This window comes from Knufia obscura (assembly GCF_036327395.1).
Source record: "Knufia obscura strain CCFEE 5817 isolate CBS 148926 chromosome Unknown scaffold_1, whole genome shotgun sequence".
In the NCBI taxonomy this organism is placed as follows: domain Eukaryota; kingdom Fungi; phylum Ascomycota; class Eurotiomycetes; order Chaetothyriales; family Trichomeriaceae; genus Knufia; species Knufia obscura.
Window position 1 is genome coordinate 480,832 of NW_027042687.1, and position 21,690 is coordinate 502,521.

The 21,690-nt window shown below is 51.0% G+C and overlaps 8 protein-coding genes across 8 annotated transcripts; 7 read left to right on the forward strand and 1 right to left on the reverse strand.

Moving 5' to 3' along the window:
• Positions 1-1,580: 1,580 nt before the first annotated feature.
• Positions 1,581-3,090, forward strand: PMZ80_000181 (uncharacterized protein; the record flags this gene model as incomplete). The annotated part of the gene is made up of 2 exons (XM_064868635.1): positions 1,581-1,647; positions 1,697-3,090. The coding sequence occupies 2 exons, from the start codon at positions 1,581-1,583 to the stop codon at positions 3,088-3,090; spliced, it is 1,461 nt and encodes a 486-aa protein (XP_064734132.1).
• A 1,405-nt stretch (positions 3,091-4,495) lies between these two features.
• PMZ80_000182 (uncharacterized protein) lies at positions 4,496-6,367 on the forward strand (the record flags this gene model as incomplete). Its single annotated transcript, XM_064868636.1, has 1 exon — positions 4,496-6,367. One exon carries the CDS (start codon positions 4,496-4,498, stop codon positions 6,365-6,367), a length of 1,872 nt encoding a protein of 623 aa, XP_064734133.1.
• Positions 6,368-7,699: 1,332 nt separating this feature from the next.
• Positions 7,700-9,956, forward strand: SNF5 (SWI/SNF chromatin-remodeling complex subunit; the record flags this gene model as incomplete). Its single annotated transcript, XM_064868637.1, has 2 exons — positions 7,700-9,604; positions 9,657-9,956. The coding sequence occupies 2 exons, from the start codon at positions 7,700-7,702 to the stop codon at positions 9,954-9,956; spliced, it is 2,205 nt and encodes a 734-aa protein (XP_064734134.1).
• A 523-nt stretch (positions 9,957-10,479) lies between these two features.
• On the forward strand, positions 10,480-12,039 carry PMZ80_000184 (uncharacterized protein; the record flags this gene model as incomplete). The annotated part of the gene is made up of 4 exons (XM_064868638.1): positions 10,480-10,501; positions 10,524-10,707; positions 10,765-10,814; positions 10,874-12,039. 4 exons carry the CDS (start codon positions 10,480-10,482, stop codon positions 12,037-12,039), a joined length of 1,422 nt encoding a protein of 473 aa, XP_064734135.1.
• A 766-nt stretch (positions 12,040-12,805) lies between these two features.
• PMZ80_000185 (uncharacterized protein) lies at positions 12,806-16,799 on the forward strand (the record flags this gene model as incomplete). The annotated part of the gene is made up of 3 exons (XM_064868639.1): positions 12,806-14,880; positions 15,030-15,129; positions 15,456-16,799. 3 exons carry the CDS (start codon positions 12,806-12,808, stop codon positions 16,797-16,799), a joined length of 3,519 nt encoding a protein of 1,172 aa, XP_064734136.1.
• Positions 16,800-17,575: 776 nt separating this feature from the next.
• On the forward strand, positions 17,576-18,160 carry PMZ80_000186 (uncharacterized protein; the record flags this gene model as incomplete). Its single annotated transcript, XM_064868640.1, has 2 exons — positions 17,576-17,964; positions 18,145-18,160. 2 exons carry the CDS (start codon positions 17,576-17,578, stop codon positions 18,158-18,160), a joined length of 405 nt encoding a protein of 134 aa, XP_064734137.1.
• Positions 18,161-18,215: 55 nt separating this feature from the next.
• Positions 18,216-18,893, forward strand: PMZ80_000187 (uncharacterized protein; the record flags this gene model as incomplete). Its single annotated transcript, XM_064868641.1, has 1 exon — positions 18,216-18,893. One exon carries the CDS (start codon positions 18,216-18,218, stop codon positions 18,891-18,893), a length of 678 nt encoding a protein of 225 aa, XP_064734138.1.
• Positions 18,894-19,756: 863 nt separating this feature from the next.
• On the reverse strand, positions 19,757-20,917 carry QOR1 (quinone oxidoreductase; the record flags this gene model as incomplete). Its single annotated transcript, XM_064868642.1, has 2 exons — positions 19,757-20,181; positions 20,269-20,917. The coding sequence occupies 2 exons, from the start codon at positions 20,915-20,917 to the stop codon at positions 19,757-19,759; spliced, it is 1,074 nt and encodes a 357-aa protein (XP_064734139.1).
• Positions 20,918-21,690: the final 773 nt, after the last annotated feature.

Consider the following 21,690-nt stretch of genomic DNA (forward strand, 5'->3'; position numbering starts at 1 on the left):
GAAGCGATCGTGTATCGAGGACGATACGCACGGAGGGAGGGGATAAATATCACGAATAGCACGTGACATAGGATAGGTACATAGATGCGTTGCGTATGCGATTCTTCCGCTTCTTACAAGCGTTGAATCGCTGTCGCCCCTATAGGTAAATAGAGTATTTAGCCACTGATAGTGATAGAGTCGTCCCCAGATCCTGACACTTCGGTTTACTAACAAATTTGCGGGGGTTTTAGAAAAGTACCTTTTAGGGTATAACCTTTTTATTACTAGAGATAATTAAATTCTAAGAGATTCTAAGCTAGGAAGATATACTTTTTCTATGATATTAAGTATAAATATAATAGTGGAGACGCCTAGCTTAGGTCGCTACGAAAAACGCCGAAAATTTTATTAGGCGAAAAAGCCTCCCTTTTATTTCTTCCGTTATAACTACCTAAGTTTATAAGTCTTATACTTAAATATCTCCTAAATAGTAGAAAAATCATTTTATTATTGTTGCGGTTGTTGCCATGGTGGTGGCACCGGTCACCCGTAGAGATTGAGACTTCGTCTCACAGCCAAGGTTGAACCTTGGTAGATAGTCATTAATCAGACATTCACACACCAAGCTTCTTGTGCACCAATTATCTACCTAAAGTTAAAGGAGTAAATTATTATACATACTAAGAGAGTTATTAAACGCTACAGTCTCTTAGGTCGTCTTACCGCAAATTAGTATATAAAACGCAAAGATCGCGTTTTTATTCGTTAACAGCTTTCTTATTTTAAGTCTATATGTATATTCCTCAACTTACACATTCTAAAATTAGTAAATCTCTATATATAAGCTTAGTACATTAAATTAGAGTTAATAATGATAAAGCTAGAAATCACGATTTCGGCGTTTTAAGGTGGGAATCGTGACCGAGGACACCAGTGACCGAGTAGACGAGGGTCGAACTTAATCTAGGTAGTAGGCACATCCCGGAGATGAGCGTACATCACAATTTTCACCGTATTCAGCCTCGACGACGGGGACTCTCCTTACTCCGATTATTCAACATCCGGTGGGTCGATGCTATTGTGAAAATGACATTGGATACCATGTAAAATGTGAAGCTGAATCTGGAAGCTCGAAATCAGATTTACTCTACTACGTTACACCTGCCCTTGTACTTGCGGAGAACGATTACCTTCGCCCATTCTACGACATATTCCCGCTTGGCGATCACCGCATAAACAGCTTCCAAGACAGACTGCCAAGCTGAATTTGTCGATCGCGGGCAAGGAAGAGGGGATGGGAAACGAACGACTAGGTCGACATTGCCGATTGCGGCATAACACCACGGGCTACAAATGCCTTCAACTGCCCGGTATGAGGCAATCATCGAGCAAGGCAAAACTCTGAATGAGCTACAGAGACTGTACTGGGTACGATGACTTTCTCAACACTGCTCACCGTTAGCCTGCTGAGCCTGACTTCTGCTGTTGAGTGTGTACGGTACGGTAACAATCATGTCCCTGTACGGCGAGACAACGAAGCTGTGGCAGCGAATTTTCAGGATGTTGAAGGCTTCGAACTCATCGCTCCTGCCTTCACAATGCCAGATGGTATACCCGCCGAGTTTGCAAATGGCACAGAGGGACCGACTGACGACGCGACTATGGGTATGTTCTATGACAAGCGTACCTATGTTCCGGTGCTGACCCTACCTAGATTACTTTCTGCGATCCATAGCCTCTCGCAATACCGATTGGATGACATATTACTCTGCTGACTTCCAGTCTGAAGAAGGTCGGAGCTTGCCGTATGTCTACCTCTCAATGTCGACACAGAACCTTGTGGCGGGCACCAATAACTCTAACAAGCTCAAGGTCTGGGTTCAGGGTGGTGTTCACGGCAATGAGCCGGCTGGAGACCAGTCTCTGCTTGCTTTGATAGGGAAGATGGACGCTAATCAAACCTGGACTCAATCGATCCTAGCCACCATGGACATTCTGGTATTGCCACGATATAATGTTGACGGAGTTGCATACTTCCAGAGGACGCTAGCTACAAACTTTGACCCTAACCGCGACCACATCAAGCTCGCGAGGCAACAAACTCGAGACATCAAGGAACTATTCAGTAGCTTTGAACCTCACATTGCTGTTGATATGCACGAATTCACTGCTGGTTCGCGATACGGGGGAAGCTATGTCCATGCCGCGGATGCCCTCTTTTCGGCCGCGAAGAATCCCAACATAAACGAAGGTATTCGTCAGCTGTCGGAGGAAGTCTTCGCAGCTAATATCGGCACGTCCCTGGAAGCTGTCGGCTTGAGGTGGGAACCATATGTCACGGGCTCCAGCAATTCCACACCGGATAGCACGATCAGATTTGCTGAAGCTGGCAGTGACGCGAAGATTGGCCGGAACGCTATGGGTCTGACTCAAAGTATTACCTTTCTATGCGAGATGCGTGGGATTGGGTTAGCAGACCAACACTTCCAACGACGAACAGTGACAGGACTGGTCATGGCACAAGCGATCATACAGACCGCTGCTGATAATGCTCAACAAGTTTACCAAACTATCACAGATGGCATCGAAGAGTTCATCAATACTGATAAAGATATCGTTGTCACTGATTCGACAGAGTACGAAGATCGGACGTTCCAAATGGTTGACATCGCAAATGGCACTCTGGTGGACACCCCTGTCCAGTTTGCGAGCACAACTCCAACAACAGCAAAACTCACGCGACCACGACCCGAGGCATATATCATACCACGTGCCTGGGCGGACCTTGCGGCTCGTCTCGAAGTTAGCGGCCTTGAAGTCACAAAGATGTCTCAAGGATTCCGGGGGACGGTGGAGGCCCTCAATATCACCAGCATGGCCTTCGACGAAACCTATTATGAGGGCGTTGTGCCAGTTACGGTGACCACCTCAGCGACTGAGAAAGAGGTCGAGCTCCCTGCTGGCAGTTTTGCTGTGAGCACAAGACAACGAAACGCAGGATTGGCTTTCGTGGCTCTCGAACCGGAGAACATTGATAGCTACGTTGCATTCAATATCATACCGGTGGAGGAGGGCGACGAGTATCCTATTTTCAGGCTGCTCGCATGATGGCGTGGAGAGACACTGGGAGCAGGCCAAGATTCGGCACTCATTTTAGCTACCTAAAGCTAGTGGACGACATCCGAACTGCTTTACCGTATGCAAAGCAAGGGCATGTCTACATGCGATGCTATGCGCGATGTTTGAGCAGTCGCACTGATGATGCTGGACTCGCTGGTATCGACGATTTGTCTCGTGTCACCTCCGACTGATAACGCCTGCTTGGCCTGATCGCCTCGTTCGCGAGCCGGTAACCGAGGTTCTCGAGGTAATGTTATCGGCGAAGGATTATTCGAAGCCTGGATCTTGGAAAACAGCAATGTGGATTTTGGCGTGTGGAAACCGTGTGCGCGGGCGAACCGCAATCACAATCGCGCTCAGGGCCCAAGATGAGGTGACAAGGACATGAATCAGGAAATGAACGGACATCGCGGCACTCACTCAACAGAAGCCTCCTCTGGACTGGTTCGGATGATATGCGATCCACAAATGCCATGAATGTAACCCTGTAACACTCTGCACTGCATGGTACCATAAAACCGACTAAGCTTGCCAAGACCATCTTCATGCTGTTGATCGGCTTGGCGTAAGACTTGGCAACTGTATCGTCATTTTCGTGGGACAAATGTTTCTGCGACGGGAATCGCATGCTGCTGCGTTGCCCGATCACGCAGTCTTCGGATCGAGTTGCGGCTATTCGCAACCATACGACGTCGCTGCTTGAAAGCAACAGCGAGTATCTAACGAATTTGCTGAAGGTGGTGCCTGGCGGAAGGAGCAAGCACGACAAACGGCAAAGCTTGCGAGAGGCAAGTCTGGCCAAGAAGACTTGTTCGAGCCATGTCTACTTCGCGCCTCGGCGTGCGGATACCTGCGGCGAACCAACACACGCGACCTTCTAGAATTAAGGTAAAACAGATTAGCCACTAGCCGCAAAGAATTCGGATTTCTCGAGAGGCTCGTGAGTGGGTCACACGTCTAGCCAGTGAGATGTTGCGGCGCTCGACCAACGTTGCTTGATCTGTGAAGCAAATCAAGCCAAGATTCAAGGTGACATTGACCACCATCTGGCGCGCTCCCTCCGCACCAGACATCCCTCGAGCCTTTATCGTGCTCCTTGTTGAGCGACATCTGACCTTCCTTTTTGGGCTGGGGACTGAGCTATCTTGTGCCCGGACATCGAACCCTTTTGGTAGAACAGCGGGCTATCAGAACGGGGACAGCAGAAGGTCGCATTCGCCTGCAGCAAGACTATCACAACTGATAGCCATGTGGCGGGAGGGTCAAGCTACTCGTGAAACATATATATCATCGTTACCTCCACCACCTGCCTCGTTCCTTGCACGCAGGCTTTTCCTCGCATACCACAACACTTCTCAACTTATTGTCATATCATTGTAAGCCATCCGCGACGATGTCGGTCACCGCCATCGACGATTTTGAGCTTGCCAAGTCTGGTGTCGGCGATGCTCCCATACAAGGCACTACGAAGGAGGTCCAGGAAGGCCATGGGCGCATGTCGATAACAGCCGCTGAAAGCATACGTGGATCTGTTACCAAGCAAGAACGATATGAAGACACACCCACAGACGAGGAACTCACGACTTTGCGGAGGGTCTCAGGCAAGATCCCGTGGGTATGCTGGACTATTGCCTTCTGTGAACTTTGCGAGCGATTCTCCTGGTACGGCACTACTATCCTCTACACCAACTACATTCAACAGCCTCTCCCCGAGGGCTCACGTACCGGCGCAGGCGGCACAGATGGCCAGTCTGGCGCATTGGGCTATGGCCAGCAAGCGTCAACTGGTATCAGTCTGTTCAACTCTTTCTGGGCCTATCTGATGCCGCTGTTCGGCGCGTACCTTGCCGACGCTCACCTTGGCCGATACAAAACCATCCACGTCGCCATTGCCGCCTCCATCGTTGCACACGTCATCCTTTGCATCTCTGCCATCCCTCAGGTTCTTGTCAACCCCAACGGTGCTATGGCGGCATTTGTCATTGGCATGTTCACATTGGGTGTCGGCACAGGTTGCTTCAAGGCCAACGTTGGTCCTATGCTTGCTGAGCAGGTCACGGACACCAGGTTGCGGGTCTCAACGCTCGCGAAGACTGGTGAGCGGGTCGTCATTGATCCGGCTGTCACGAACACCCGGATCTTCCTTTACTTCTACATGATGATCAATATCGGCTCATTGACCAGCCAGATCGGTATGGTCTACGTCGAGAAGTACGTTGGCTTTTGGCTAGCCTACCTCATTCCGACTATTCTATTCTTCTGCGCACCAGTTGTCTTGGCCGTATTCAAGAAGCGCTACAGACTCACACCACCAACCGGATCTGTCCTCCAAAAATTCTTCCAAATGTTCTTCTACGCTATGAAGGGCAACTGGTTCTCACCAAAGAAGTTCTCCTGGGATGTTGTACGACCATCGAACGTCGCTCCTCAATCACGACCATCGTGGATGACCTACGACGATGCTTGGGTTGACGAGGTTCGACGTGGTCTCATGGCTTGCAAGGTCTTCCTTTTCTTGCCGCTCTTCCATCTCGCCTACAACCAAATGAGCAACAACATGACCTCGCAGGCGGCAACGATGACGTTGAACGGTGTACCTAACGATCTGATTCAGAATTTGAACCCCATTTCGATCATCATCATGGTCCCACTCATGGATCAAGTCGTATACCCTGGATTCAGAAAAATAGGCTTCAACCTCACACCCATCAAGCGAATGACCATGGGTTTCTTCTTTGGCTCTGCAGCAATGATTTCCACCTGTGTCACACAATACTACATCTACGAGCTGGCCCCATGTGGTTACCACGCCGGCGATTCAGACTGTGTCGAGGAGAATGGCCCCGCCCCAATCAATGTCTGGGTTCAGATTATCGGATTTGTCTTCATCGGTATGGCCGAGATCTTCACCAACGTCACCTCCTACGAATACGCTTTCTCCAAGGCTCCCTCCAACATGAAGAGTCTGGTCATGGCAGTTAACCTCTTCATGTCTGCATTTGCATCAGCTCTGGGCCAGGCCTTCACCCCCCTTGTCGTGGACCCCTTGCTCATTTGGAACTACGGCATTGTCGCTGTCCTTGCTGCTGCCGGTGGTGTTGGTTTCTGGCTCTGCTTCAACAAGCTCGACAAGGCCGAGGATGCGTGGAACTCGATTGCGAAGTCTGCATACCACGGAAAGTCTACTCGGGCTGGCTCCGTCAGCAACCGTGCGGGCTCTGTCAGCTCGGTACCTCAAACTCAGGTGCCCAGTGAGAAGATATAGATTGTTCTCAATGACTACGGCATGCACGACTGGATGGTTTGTGTTATGATAGGTAACAAGCTTGAAGTCAGCTTGGACGTATCACCATTCAGGCCATGCTGTTGTATATGATTGTTTTGGACGTCTTCCATGACGAAAAAGCGTAGTATAGACTACAGAGAATAATGATACCTTTCTGACATTTCACATCACATCTTTCATGATCCCTTTTCATCTTCATACATAGCAATTCGCGCTTACACTTGCGGTGTCCTCTGCTCTTCGTTGCTCATGCTTAGACTCTGGGAACCTGCGAGTTCAGCATCAATGATTTCCATTGACGAAACCATGCAAATCTCCGACTTGACAGATCACAACTGCTTCGCTTCGATAGCACTCCTTCACTAGGCACACGTCACACAGAAAACGATATCAGGACCTGTAAGACATCACCCTAGACAAGCACGACTCCTTCGCTTCAGGGTATCAGGCTAAAGTGATAGCTATCATATTCAGATCGAGATCCAAGATTGCGATCGAAGAAATGCCAATTCGATCACCGCGAACCGGCTTTTCAAATCGTTCGTCATATCTATCAGGCGAGCGTCCGGTAGTGTACAGACCTGCATTCAGTGCGACGATCAAGTTGACCGTCTACCTTGCCCCGAGAAGGGGTCCCGGTGCTCAACTACTTCGTATATCGAGGACGATCGCGAGGAGAGCACTTACTAGAAATGAACACTGACGTCGGCTCGATTTGCACGCCTGTACTGTCATGGTTCAGGTCACACTAACTATTGTCCAAGAGCATGCCAGTCCTCAAGGATGCACGGTGTGTCTTCGACAGGTTGATGATCCTCAAGATGCAGTGTGCTGCAGGGACGTGCGGTGAATGTAACAGTACTCGTAGATAACACGCCCCCGCCGGAATAGCTGGATGACCAATTTGGGCAGGTTTGGCGGCCACATCGCTTTTCCGGCACGAAGCCACAACTTGAAGTCACAAGCAATTTACGAACTAGACCAAGAATGGATTGACGCGTTTTCCGGCTTGGGGGTTGAGTTGTTGCAGCCTGGAGACTCTTTTCGCGATCCGGCTCGTCACTGTCGCGCAGCGCATTGACTCAATTCAGCCGAGATAGCTGTGGTTGTAAGTTGTTCCTAGAGTACTGTTGCTGCCCCTGATGCCATTTATGTGATGCTTCGTCTATGTGCGTGGTTGATGCGCATATGCACCTGATTCGTCGACTTCCTCCTGACGACCAGCATGGCTGACCACGGTCATACAGATCATCAATCACCAGCATTCAGTAGCGCCCGAATATACAGTGCACCTATTGACATGACGAAACCATGAGCGGACCACTAGACGAGACGAAGCCTGCGACCCCTCCACCAACGTCAGATACGGTCCTGCCTTCACCGTCGGACGCTATCGCTGCCCAGAAGGAACGCGCCAAAGCAGTGCTGGACGCCGCGAACACCGACCAAGATGGAGGGCATGATGCGGCGCAGCAGGACCAAGCCAGCGCGCAGGAAGGGCTAGGCCAGCGGCCACCGAGTAGGAAAAGGAAACGTGAGACGACTGCCGAGCGCATCCGGACAGATCAATACGTGACACGCGAATATCTTTACAAGGCCGATCTCGCCGAGTACAAGCACAAACCTCTACTGCTTCAGCAAAAACAACAGGAGGTCCAATACTATCAGAAACTAGCACCCTTGAGGCAACAGAAGCCAGGTCTTGTCTTCGGTGTCGGATATGAAGGCTTTGGCAATCCAAGGACCGACGATCGTACTGTGCGCGAGCCCCTTATATATCCGCGCATGCGGAGGGCAGGGAAGAAGCAGACTAGACCCCCGCGAGTACCTCGGAAAGACCAGGCTATTCAGGCCGAGCAGGACGAAGAGCTTGTTCCCATCCGGCTCGACATTGAGTGGGGAAAGATCAAACTGCGAGATACATTCACTTGGAACCTATACGATCACACCACGAACATTGACTATTACGCCGAGAAAGTAGTCGAGGATTTCGGCCTGGACGTCAAAGCGTGCGATCCTCTGATCAGGAAGATAGCGGCAGATATTCGAGAACAGCTTCAAGATTACACACCTCATGTCTTTACCCTGCCGGAACCGCTCGACCCTCACCTGCCATATACTGCCTACAAGAACGACGAGATGCGAATATTGGTCAAGTTGAATATTACAATTGGCCAGAACACACTGATCGATCAGTTCGAGTGGGAAGTCAACAACCCTTACAATTCACCCGAGGAGTTTGCGCGGCAAATGACCCATGACCTTAGTCTGGCAGGTGAATTCACGACTGCTATAGCTCACTGTATCCGGGAACAATGTCAGCTCTACTCGAAATCCCTGCATCTGACCGGGTTTCCGTTCGATGGCAGAGTTATCGACGATCCAGATCTCAAAGAGAACTTCTTGCAATCGCCCCTACCAACACTTTTCAGGCCATACCAAATGGCGAAGGAGTACTCGCCATATATATACGAGCTCAACGAGGCGGATCTTGAAAGGACAGAGCTGTCTATATCTCGAGCTCAACGTCACCAGAAGAGATCGACTAACCGACGGGGTGGTCCTGCACTACCAGATCTTAGAGAGAAACCGAAGACGATCAGATCTCTTGTGGTGTCATCTGTTATACCTGGAGGCGCTCTAAGCATGGAAGATAGTCGGATATTCAGAGCTGCAAGACAGAGTCGACGGGTTGCTAGAGGTGCCCGGGATGAGTTCGAGGAAAGTGAGGACTCGGCAAGTGCTGATGACTCTGGTCCCGACTCACCAGCCATTCCTGCTCATCTCCTGCCCTCAGGACCTTCACGTTCCAGAGGTACCATGCGGAGTGCTGCTCTCACGGCCTCAGCCGGTATCAGGAGCAATCTTACTGTGGGGCGCTCAGCTACTCCCGAGTCAAGTGCTGCTATGGAACCACGAAGTGCGGCACGAAGAAGAGATTACAAGGAGGCAGACAGCGACGATGACGGTGACAAACTGGTCGTTGTTCTCAAAGTGGGAAAGAAGAAACTGGCAGCATGGTCTCGTGCCCAAGGTCTGAAAGATCGCACCGGACACGGTTCAAACATGGGCAGTCCAATGCCTCCACAAAGACAGAAAGCGGCGCCATTGAATCTTGCTGCTCAGCCGCCTCCGCCGCCGAACACGAAGCCACAAGAGAATATGTTCGGAGCGATAGATGCGACGTGGCATCCTCCGAGCGCTGAACATCCAGCTGTAAGTGAAGTTATCCCTCAACGCACAAGATCAGAAATTAACAGTTTTTCAGCCACCACCTCCAGACTGGCTAACCGAAGGTCTCGAGAAGCTACGCTCACAGTACCGGGACGATAGATTCCAAGCAACCATGAAGCACACCGCTATCGATCCTGCGACGGGCGGACCAGTACCTGCGGATGAGAAGAACAAGCACTTTGAACACAAATACGTTCCGAGGATTAGGTGTCTGGATTGTCCTGGCAAGCTGTATGTGACGGGCCCAGGAATGACTGCAGAACGGTTCGAAGCACATCTGAAGAATAGGAAGCATCGCGAGTCCGTCGAGGCGAGATTGGATCAAGATGGTTAGTCGCCTTCTAGTGATGAATCTGACCCGATGGATGGGCTTTTCGAAGGCTAGTCACCTTCCTCTAAGGGGACCGATCCGATGGACGGTCCGTTCGAAGGGTAGCGTTGTCCACCCAAAGATTGTGATGGGTTTGATCATATCTGATTGAGTACATAGAAGGGTTTGGTACGACTGCGCCATATGTGACTATTTGCTCGATGGTGAGCTTCTACCTCCTACATCGCGTACCTGTTTTGTTTAACCTTCAGCATCATTATACTTCGCTGCCCCTGAATTAGTCTCACAAGCCCGCGTATATCGCCTAAACCAGTACTCCGGGGTTGCACACGCTCAGGAGGCTGAGAAGTGGAACTTTCAATTGATGTCATCTGCGGGCAGCATCTCGCACAAGACACATCGTTTTCACAGTGCAACGCCGGCCACACCCCACCATAGAATACAAGGACACACGACCTTTCAAGTTGCGCTTTCCTCAACCACCACACCTGCCATTTGTTTCCTCATACCCTTCAGACAAATCGCAATGGCCGAATCTACAGAGACTGGTAAGTTATGGAATTTTCGCAGAACGAATCGTTCAAGCACTCCAAAACAAACATGACCTCTTCCTGCCCAATATGGTCCTCGAAATCGTCAACATAGATGCGGCTGATGCTGTTCACTTGGAAGAACAAGTCACTCAAGCGCTGGCAAAGCTAACACCTGAGGATGTTATAGATTACAGTCTCGCCAACCCAGATACACTCACAAAGTAAGTCCGCAAGCCCAATCCCTTAGACACAAAACGCCGAGTCTAACAGCACAACAGATACAAGACTGCAGCACAAATCTCGCACAAGGTCTACGAGACCGTCTCAGGTCAGTACAACACCACGGTCCCTAATGCCCTCTCGCAACATCTTTCTAACCCTCTACAGGCTGGTTGACCGAAGGCGCCAAAATTGTCGAACTCTGTCAGAAAGGTGACTCACTCCTCGACGAAGAGATCCAAAAAGTCTACAAGGGCAAGAAGATACAGAAAGGCGTTGGCACACCATGCACCATCTCACCCAGCTCCTATGTCACACCCTTTACACCTCTGCTATCCGACCCTGAAGATTCGGTCCTGGAACTGAAGGCGGGCGAGGTAGTCAAAATTCAACTAGGTGCACAGATCGATGGCTTCGGCGCCATAGTTGGTGGTAACGTCGTGGTACCGAAGAAGGGTGAGAAGGCCGCAGATGTCAAGATCGAGGGTCGAGAGGCCGACCTGCTACTCGCTACACACTATGCTAATGAGCTGCTGCTGCGACTCATGGTTCCTCCTGGTCTACTAGCGGCTGGAACTGAAGAGGAGAAGAAGAAGGCTGGTTCTGAGAAGGCACCGAGTCAGACCAAGATAATACAGCTTGTGGAGAAGGTTGCTGCTGCGTATGATGTCAAGGTTGTGCAGCATACGACTTCGTGGATGTTCGAGAGGAACGAGATCGAGGGCAAGAAGAAGATCATTCTTTCGCCTGCTGCGGATAGCACGAAGGGCGAGGGTTCGGCTGAGGTTGGGGAAGTTTGGGGAGTCGAGGTAGGCATGAGTCTGGGAAGTGGTAAGGTGAAGGATCTCGATAAGAGGCCTACGCTTATGCGACGGACTGCTATTACTTATGGCTTGAAGAGACCGAGTTCGAGACAGGTGCTGAGTGAGATTGTGAAGAAGTTTGGCACTTTCCCATTCTCCTTACGACAATTGGATGATGAGAAGGCGGGCAAGGTCGGAGTGATTGAGTGTGTGAGGAATGGTGTGTTGAGAGAGTACAAGCCTGCTGCGGATTCGGATGGCGCTGCTGTCTCCAGGACATTCACGACTGTAGCGATCACGAAAAATGGTCTTACAAAGTTGGCAGCACCACCAGCTTTGGACCTGGAGAAGGTGAAGTCGGATAAGAAGATTGAGGATGAGGAGATTCTGAAGATCCTGGAGAGACCGTTGGCCAAGTCAACTGGTACGAAGAGCAAGAACAAGAAAAAGAAGAAGAAGCCAGCCAAGAAGGCTGCGGCTACGGCTGATGAGGGTGAGGAGAGCGAGGAGGAGGATTCGGATGACGAGTAGGTGGTCTCAATGAGCTGTGGTGGGTTTTCAACGATGGCAAGCGTTCGATGAGGCTGGCATAGCGACGTCGAGGAAGCATACGAGGGGACGTTCGACTCTGGACTGCCAAGTATGGTATCATGCTCCGAAGGAGCTTGCGAGGTGAAGCGAGCGACCGAAACATCCGCGGGAAATGCCTGATCACGAATCAAGGCCACCATATTCACTTGCGAAGTGGCGGAACATGAGTCACTGAAGGCATCAAAAAGGTAGCGACGAGCATTATGCGTCAAAGAAAAGAGGCATAGACGTTAGCATTCATCGACATACCTTTCTCGCCATGCATAAATTTGACCAAGTCACCGATGCGTGATACGTTTGCATTAAGGAGGTCATGAGACCGATATTGAGCCTGACATGTCATGATCAAGCGCTAACCATTCGTGAATCTTCATCTTACTGCCCTTGCCATTAAAGATTCCCATCGATCAATACTACCAGTAATCTTGTTCACGAGTCTAATGACTTGAGGTAAGCACGTTGGAGGGTGCAGTAGTAATCAAGGAGAGAACCCCTGGAGTGCCTCACTAGCGTCGTCAAGCGCAAGTCTGCGGCTTCTGGGAATCGACAACTCTCGACTTTCCGTCACGCTCTTTCCACTCGCAAACCCACGACTACGCCTATCTAGGCTTCTGTCCTCATATAAGAGGTGTTGTATGTCCCGGTCTACCATATTCCGACGTGTCCCTGAATTAACAAGAGCAGGTTGGACGTGCGCAGGACGGTCATGTCAAACACCAGAAGTCTACGAAACAGGTCGAGTCGCTATTCCAGTCCCGCGACGTTCACATCCGTCAACCCGGGGAGTGCTCCTCCAGTGCAGGAGACTATTGAGGTGCGGCAGCCTGAGAATGGAGTGCAGGTGCAGGGTCAGGCTCAGGGTCAGTCGCAGCAGGGCAGCTGGGTCGAGCCCTTGCCCCGGCATGGCGTTGCCAGCTTCGAGGACACGAAAGGGCTAGAAAGAGTTGGTGTGCTGGAACACATGCAACCGCTGGGTGTCGCCCCGAATCAGAAGCTGTTGCAGAGGCTGAAAGTGAACAACTACCGGCCGTCATTGAGTGCAAGGGCAACCCCCGTTTACAGTGAAGGCGTGGCAAGTCCGAGTGTCGAGCCAACGAAAGAGGAGGTCGCGTCGCCTATAATAGATCCAGAGTTACTTCTCGATGCATCGACTCCTCCTGTTCCTCCTCCGCAAGAACCACCACAACTACAATCACCACAATCGCATCCGCAGCCAGAACCTGAACCGCAACCACTATCCTATCCGCAGCCAGTAACTCAGTATCATCCTCAGTTGTATCCTCCGCCTCTGGCGCAGCCATTTCAACACCTGCCTGAGCAGCCGCCACCGCCTCCGGTCATCATGAGCCCGCCGCGAGGGAGACCTGCGAAGAAAGAAGTCGAGGAGATGAGGGTATATCCTGGTCCGGACGACAGCTTCTTGTCACCCCTGGCGAATGGCACACCGCGTTCATCGCGCGCTTCTCCCAAATATCCTCCTTCCGTTCAGGATCAGTCGAAAGATGCCCGCATCAAGGCTTATCTACAAAATGCTATCGACAAAGCGCATAGGGAGAACAAGCACGACGTTGCGGCGGGTTTGGTCAGAGTCATGGACGAAAGCTACAAGGATGAAGTGTTCACTGCTCTGGACAACATCTCGAAATTCAAAGCCAGTGTGAGAATCGAGCAATTCAAGGTATTCAAGAAGTACATTAAGAAAGGTATTCGGAAGCACCGACGAGATTCAATGCAACAGCCGGAATTTCATGATGATCGTCCCCCACCACCTTCTCAATCTCAACCCGTCGCATATTACTCCAGCTTTCAAATGAACACAAAGAGACCGACTGTGGACACGACCATGAACGACGACAACGATATTCAACCTTTACCAGATGTACACGCTAGCGTTTCTGACAGGGCAAACAATGCTTCTCCAACTGATCTTGCAATACATTCACCTTCGGTAGCTGACACCACCATGGCAGATCTACCATCAGATCTGCCTTCCAATCTACCACCAAAACCATCGCCGCGCAAGAGACGCTCAAGCAGTGGATCTTCCTTGAGTTCTGCTCAATCGCTACCATCAGATTACATAGCGACAGATGAATCAGCAAATCAGGACCAGCCTTCCGAAGGACGACCTACCAGAGCTGCCGCACAGCGCCAAGCCCCGAGTCGGGCAGCGGCTGGCAGAGCGACACGTTATCCAGGCACAGACCAAAGTGGCGCAGTTGGCGCTCACCCTCTCGGCTACCAAAATCTCGAACTCACGTCTCTGAGTGCGGATAATGTTCGCACGAAGAAACAGAAGTCGACTCCTATTATTCCACCTGAGGAAGAGGCAGCCATTGAGCAAGAGAAACGAAATTTTACGAACCAACTGGACCATTTCAAAAAGACCTGGAAACCTGCTCAACTCGGTGATGACATACGCAGCGACGTTGATGATCATAAACGTGTGAACCCTCCGAAGACTCTTGAGCCATACACAGGGCCACCACCACCTGTAATACATCCTCACGCACTCATTCCATCAACCGGCGAATTATCTTCACCTGCAAGCCACATCGCCGACACCGTGGCAGTCAACGGCGCTAGTCGAAAGCGAACTTACGATCAGTCTTTTAGTGACGATGACTCAGAACTATCGTCTGCCGACTCTTCACCACCGCCACCGCCGCCGGTGATTCCTCGACTCAGTGCTGCACCATCGAGCACACGTGCATCGACGCCTCGAGCAGCGAAGGCCAGTCAGGTTTTGAATCCTAGGAAGAAACAGAGAATTATGGACTCGTAAGTACACTCAGGTCTCAACTCCTGCCGCTTCAGCTATGATGTCCCGAGGGCCGACGCGAGAGAGTGGATTACACGATTATCCGATGGAAACACTGTCAATTTGGCTTATGACTTTTTGAGATATATGCTGACTCTGAGACTCATAGCCCTCGAAAACTAAAAATGTCCGCAAGCAGACTAGCCGCAGCACGTGCGGGGGTTGGCAGAGAGGAAGCAGGTGCCAACGACGCAGATGATGCGGAACAGGTAAGACAAGCCCGCTTCACTTTCCTTGTTATTCCTTCGCCTTGTCCTTCCGACTTCTGTCGACTTTCAATCGTCTATTCACCCCTTGACCTGAAAACATTGAATTTTGAGCATCGATATGTCCTTGATTGGTTGGCAGACTGATTGACGACCTTGGAATTTGTTTTGGTGTCATGCTGCATGCATCGTTATTCCGAGCTGACAAAATCTTACAGAAACCAGACAACGACGATAATTGTCGATCTTGTGGTGGTCCCAGCGTAAGAGGCCATCAATTGGCCTGCTGCGATGGATGCACCAATTCTTTCCATTCTGACTGCCTTGAGCCTGCAGTAGCAAGTCCAAATCTTTTACCTGAGCCATGGTTCTGTCCAGAATGCGAGGTCAGAGATCGAGGGCCGGCATCGAGATCTACTGGATTGGTGAACGGTTTGATTGATCAGGTTGATGACATGTATCCACGTGCCTACAACCTGCCATATGACATACGAAACTATTACGAGAATGTCAAGACTGGCGACGAAGGTGAATACATGGAAGATCAACCACAAGTTTCGAACAAACGAGGTGCGCCGAAACAGGATACCACAGGTGCACTTAAACCTCCGGATTACAAAGCTATACTAGATGGCAAAAACAAAGTGCGACTTTGCTACAAGTGTGGGCAAGGTACCGATGGAAAGCGGGAGATGATTCCTTGCGATTTCTGCAACAACGAATGGCACCTCGATTGTCTCAACCCGCCTGCTGCGACGATACCAAAGCACTTCAATGTGGCTGGGAAGGCAGTTGCAAATTGGCGTTGCCCTCATCACATCGACGATGACCTCAAGCGATATGGTCGTCCGACAGGAGCAGAGACCGGCGAGCTGGGCCGCAGACCACGAATAAGAAGACCCAAGAATGCGATCTCCAAAGAGCCGTTCGTACCTAAGCGCATTCCAAACAATGGTGTGATTGATGTTCAGCTCGAACCCGAGGAGCCAGAACTTGACATCAAGACAGTCGAAATGGGTGGCGTGGTGTTCAAAGTTCCTGAGAAACAGATCAAGCTTGATTTCCTTGCTGCGGCGAGATCACATTTCTACGATGACATCACCGTACCGCAATCTCAGGGTGTAGCGCCTGGAAGATTTCATTCGAAGCACTACTTGCCGAGCAATCCACGATTTCGGGATACTCCAGCCCCTCAGCAGTGGCACGAGATTGATGGTTTCGATGCACCAGAATCAGACCTGCGGAATGGAGACCGACCGACACCTGCCATTATCGCCGAAGAAGAGGCGCGTATACGAACTCAGGCTGTAGCGAATGCCCAGCTCCGCAAGAAGAGCTTCGTTGAACAGCGAACCATCATCAGCCTGACTGAATTAGCGAGAAGAGAGGCCGCACTCAACCCAAATACCGATGATACCTTCGGCGACACCATCCCAGGTCTCACGAACACACTCGTTGCTGAAGCGCCTGAGGAAGTCTTCGAACTAATCAATACCGCAGAAGCAGACGCATGGGAGATGATCGCGCGAGCTGCGCAGAGAAAAGCGGATGAAGCCCGGCGTCATGGGAAGAAGACTGTCCGGCCGCAATCGCAACAACGGGATAGTAAGACGAAGAATGTTGAGGCCACGAAGATGAATGGGACTTTGGGACATGATCATAGGGAGTCATAGGGGGATCGCCGCAATGGGAGGTCACAACGTCGGGTCTCGGGGAGCATAGACGTGTCGCGAGATGGCGGGGAATTACAGGAGGGAAGTAGGGAGAGCTGGCTGATCAGCAAAAGGATACGTGAGTTGCGTAAGCGTTGATTCTTAGTTAGCAACACCGAGGTGAGGATCGGGCAAGGGAATGACTAATTATAGTGTGTCACAATAGGGTACGCACAGGGCTTCTCCTATATCACAAAGCTTCAGGTCGAGGATATACTAGGCGCTTCGGGTGTCATGGTGTTCGAGGGCTTCGCCATGGACGGAGATGGCATGGTGCGGTGGAAATGAGGCTTTTTCCATGGTCATCACCTGCATGGCTACCTAGCAGTGGAACTTCCGTGTATTGTGTACTTACCTACCTAATTGGAAATTATGTATCAGCAGGCTTAGGTTGGTAGTATGGTACCCTAGTAATGAAGACATGCGCTTGCCTCTCAATGAATAATTACAATGTTCCTTCCTACTCTTCGCAGCGTCACTGATGATGACGTGGCTACGATCGTTCTCTTTTGTGAACCAAAATAATGGTTAGGTAGGTAACAGGGCACTGATTTACTCCTGCTATATTGATATGTGTGCCTGGGGCAACAAGGTTGTACGTGCTTACCATCTTTCTGCTCATTCGTACATATACTGTCAACTTCCTTTCAACGATCTTTGCCCTCTCAGGTATCCCTTTGTTCACTTTGCATTCAGTCTTTACATAGTCGTGTCACATACAACAACATCCAACGACAATGGACGACATCCCTGTTTTCAGAGCCTCCAAGCGTCGCAAGACTACCGCTGCCCCCAAAGTAGAACAGGTGAACTCGAACTCAACTTTACCCGCGCCAGAAGTGTCCGGAAATGAGGATGAGAATGAAAGCGAGGAAGTCTCCAGCCTAGTTAAGCCTCGACATCGAAGTCAAAAGGCTAGATCAAGGGGCGTGCAGTTCTCGAACGCACGGGTTGTGGCCCGTGGTGATGATGGGGAGATATCAACGGCGTTGGTGCGTACCGATGGCAACGCCAATATCAACGATGCAAGTATGGCACAGGAAGTGGGTGGTCTACAGAGTCGATTTGTGGGGAGTGGCGGTGGCGGAGGAAGTGGAACGCAGGTCGGGGATGGGGATCGGTATATGTACGTGTGTCCCATATGTTTCCTATCCTAGCACAGGCATAGGTTGCCAGCCAGTATGCAGCTGTGGCTGTGATGGCTCAACCAGTCGGCCAGAGCTGATGTGAAGCGAAGCTGAGTCGAGAGTTAAGAGTTGAGTTGAGTGAGACACAGATTTTAACATGACAAGGACGGACTATATAGACCGGGCAATGGCTGAGAGAACACGTACGCGTGCTCAAGCTTCTACAACAAACGCAACCGCAACGACCGCGATGGCACGCAACGGCGAAGAAGGCGAGTACACCGATGCTTCCAGCTCCGACGATAACGCCGTGCCTGAACACGATGTCAATGTCAAGAACCACGTCTCAACAGATCAGAGTCACCGAAATCATACGCACCACCTCGCAGAAGTCGACCTTACACCCAACCCGACCAGCAACAATATATTACAAAGCGGCGCAGAACGAGGTACTGCCAAGCCTCCGCGTCGAAAGAAACCCCGCCTCGGCCGCGACGGCAAACCCTTCCGCCCACGCCCACGACGCGGTCCGAATGCTGAGGATGTAGCGCGGGATAGGGTTGTTGAGGAGGTGTTGCATGAGCATGGGTTTGGTCTTGGTACGTACGACTCACCATCAGCAACAGCCAGCGGTACGAGTGAGAAAGCAAATATGGGTGGAAGTATGGGTATGAGAGGAAACGACGAAGCCGCAGACGAGAGAATGGCGGTTGAATTTCAGAGGCAGTTCTTGGAGGGTGTGCAGGAACGGCAGGGACAGGGACAGTCTCAGAAGCAGGGGCAGGCGAAGAGTGCTGGTGCAAGTGGAAGTGGTGCCGCAACAGCAGCGAGTTCTGGACCCCGGTTGGGTGGGAGTAGAAGTGCGAGGGCGAGAATGGCTGAGATGCAAGCGCAGGCTCAGACTGGTGGGAAGGGCAAGGAGAAGTAAACATTCTGCATATCTCGTATCTTGAGATAGAGTACAGGAAAGCTGTCCTGGAATGGGCAGCCGATTGAGCGTTTTCAACTGACTGTGTTGACCCTCCTTCCCTCCCTTCCCTCCCTTCCCTCCACCTCAACTCAACTCCTGCTCACTTCAGCTGAATGTAACCTCTCCTCACCAAAGATTATACATCGCCCCGTTCAAATACTCCAACCTTCGCAATCGTCTCAACATTCCCGATCGTCTCTCACTGCGCATCACGCCTCTCAATATGACATCCCAGTACTTTGACGCTGTTCTCAGATTCTGTAGGGCGGTCAGGCTGGTGGTGTGGCCGTTCACGTATTGCGTGATTAGATCTCGGATTATTTTTTGGTGGAGTTCAGTTGGGAGGGAGGAGAGGTTGGGCATTGTGTGGTGTGGTTCGGCGTGGTTCGCGGTGGTTCAGGGTGGTTTTGGTTGGGTTGTGTTGTGTTGTGTTGTTTTCTGGTTCAGGATTGGTTGTTAGACGGTGCGCATGATGGGTTCTGGTTTGAAGAGTGCTTACTGTTGAGTAGGGTATTCGTGAGTCTCGGGTGAGTGATATGTGATATAGCTGTGAATTCCTGGAAGAGAGGTCAGAGTGAGAGTGAGACATCTTATAGGTGAAGGGAAACTGCGGTCGGGTTCCAGGAATGTTCAGTGAGTGATTGATTGCTCCTGCGAGAATCTTTGTGTGAAGCTTTCATCCGTGTAGGACTTTGCCTTGAAGTGACAATGTCACGCTAAACGACACTTGATCCATTCTACAGTAGACCAGGTATACCCTTTCAATGGCCGGCCGGACACATTCAAGAATGCCACAAGCTCACTCGCAACAATATGTCCCATCACAACTTCGTAACCAACTTCCCCTGATTCCCCCCCTCAAACAACTTCAACCAAGTCCCCGGCACATCCTCGAATTTCGTCTCAACAACCGTCTCATTCTCACTCCCAATCTTGATCTTCCCTTCCTGAACTGCCCCGACCAACTTCCCAATCGTCTCGACTGCCTTATGCAGAAAGTCTATTACGATGAAGCCCTTGATTTGGAGTCTCATACTGATGACATTGAAGTAATTCTTCATCGGGAGCGCAGCCTCACCGTTATACCCCGTGATCGCGCCACAAGCACTGATCCGGCCGTTAAGGGACATATTGGCAAGCATGTGGTCGAGGATCTCGCCGCCGACATTATCGAAATAGACGTCCACGCCGTCGCCGCAGGCGTCTTTGAGGTCCTTCTCGAAGGTGGGGGATTTGTAGTTTAGGCCTGTAACACATTAGCCCATATGCTTCCGTCTCAGCCTTGCTGATAAGTGCTGGTTTGTGGTGCGACGAAGGAAGGGAAACAACTCACACTTATCAGCCCCCAACCCCTCCACCCACTTACACTTCTCATCACTCCCCGCAATCCCCACAACATAACTCGCCCCGACAATATGCTTCGCAATCTGCACAACCATACTCCCCGTCGCCCCCGCCGCCCCACTAACAACAACCCTCTCCCCCTTCTTACACCCCACAACCTCCACAAGCCCATACCACGCCGTCAACCCCGTACTCCCCAACGCCCCCAAATAATGCGTAACACTCAACCCCCCAGGTAACTCCTTCACCTTCCGCACACCCTGTGCTGGATCCCCCGCGTCGAGAACAGCATACTCCCGCCAACACGCGTTACATTGCACCGTATCACCCTCCTTAAACTCATCATTCTTAGACGCTAGCACCTTACCCAATCCCCGCGCGCGCATCGGCTCGCCGGGTTGAACGGGCGGGACATACAAGCGCTTCGGATCGATTTGGGAGGGGGGTGCGATCCAGCCGCGTTGGGCGGGGTCATTACTGAGGTAGAGTGTTTGGATCAGGATTTGGTTGTGGGTTAGGGCGGGGAGATCCTTTTCTTCGAGGGTGAAGGTGTCGGAGGGGGAGCCGTAGGTTGGGAGGCCGGTTGGGTGGGCGGATAGGGTCCATTGGCGGGTTTTGGTTGGGAGGGAGTTGGACATTGTGGTGGTGGTGGTGCGTGGGTTGGATTGGATTGGACTGGACTGATGTTGGGTTGGTGTTCGTTCTTTGCAGTTGGTGGTTGAGTAGGCTGGTGGCTAATGTGGTGATATATATTCGTGGTGAGCTTAGAGCTGCTTTGAAATCAAGTACTTCTCGACGGTGGATGTGGTCAGACAGATGGATAGGAGTGCTCTTGTCAGTCTTCAGACTGAAGGACCTAGACGGAGCAGCACTCGTCCTCAGTCGATGCAAGTCAGATTCTTCGTCGTCCGAGATGTCAGTTGACCAATGGTGGACACGAAGTGGTTACTGCTTCTGGAACTTACCTTGTCGATGAGGGTCGTCACTACAAATTTCAGGCGAGAGCACAACAACGATGTAGTGGGAATTCTTTCTTACTTGAAATACCTACTCTGACATCCGTCTATGGAAGCTAAAACATTTTATGCTTTTGGCTTTCTCTGATATCCATCGTAACCCCTCCTCATCAATTGAACATTCGGCTTGAACATCAGTATGCTGTCATAAAAAATACTCCACTTCTTCATATCTCGTACGTACCACGGCCGAAATGCATGATTTCATAAGCAGAACGCTTGCTGCCGAGGTATCCTGTCTGCATGACTCGTACGAGGAAGCTGACCCGAGACATCAGCGCTGGAATATTGTGCGGACTGGGTGAATTCTAAATTGACCAACAATTGATTTTGTTGCAATTCAGCGCGACATTCTCCGGGCAGTTAGAAGTGCCGTCGTGAGGTCCTCCCTCTGT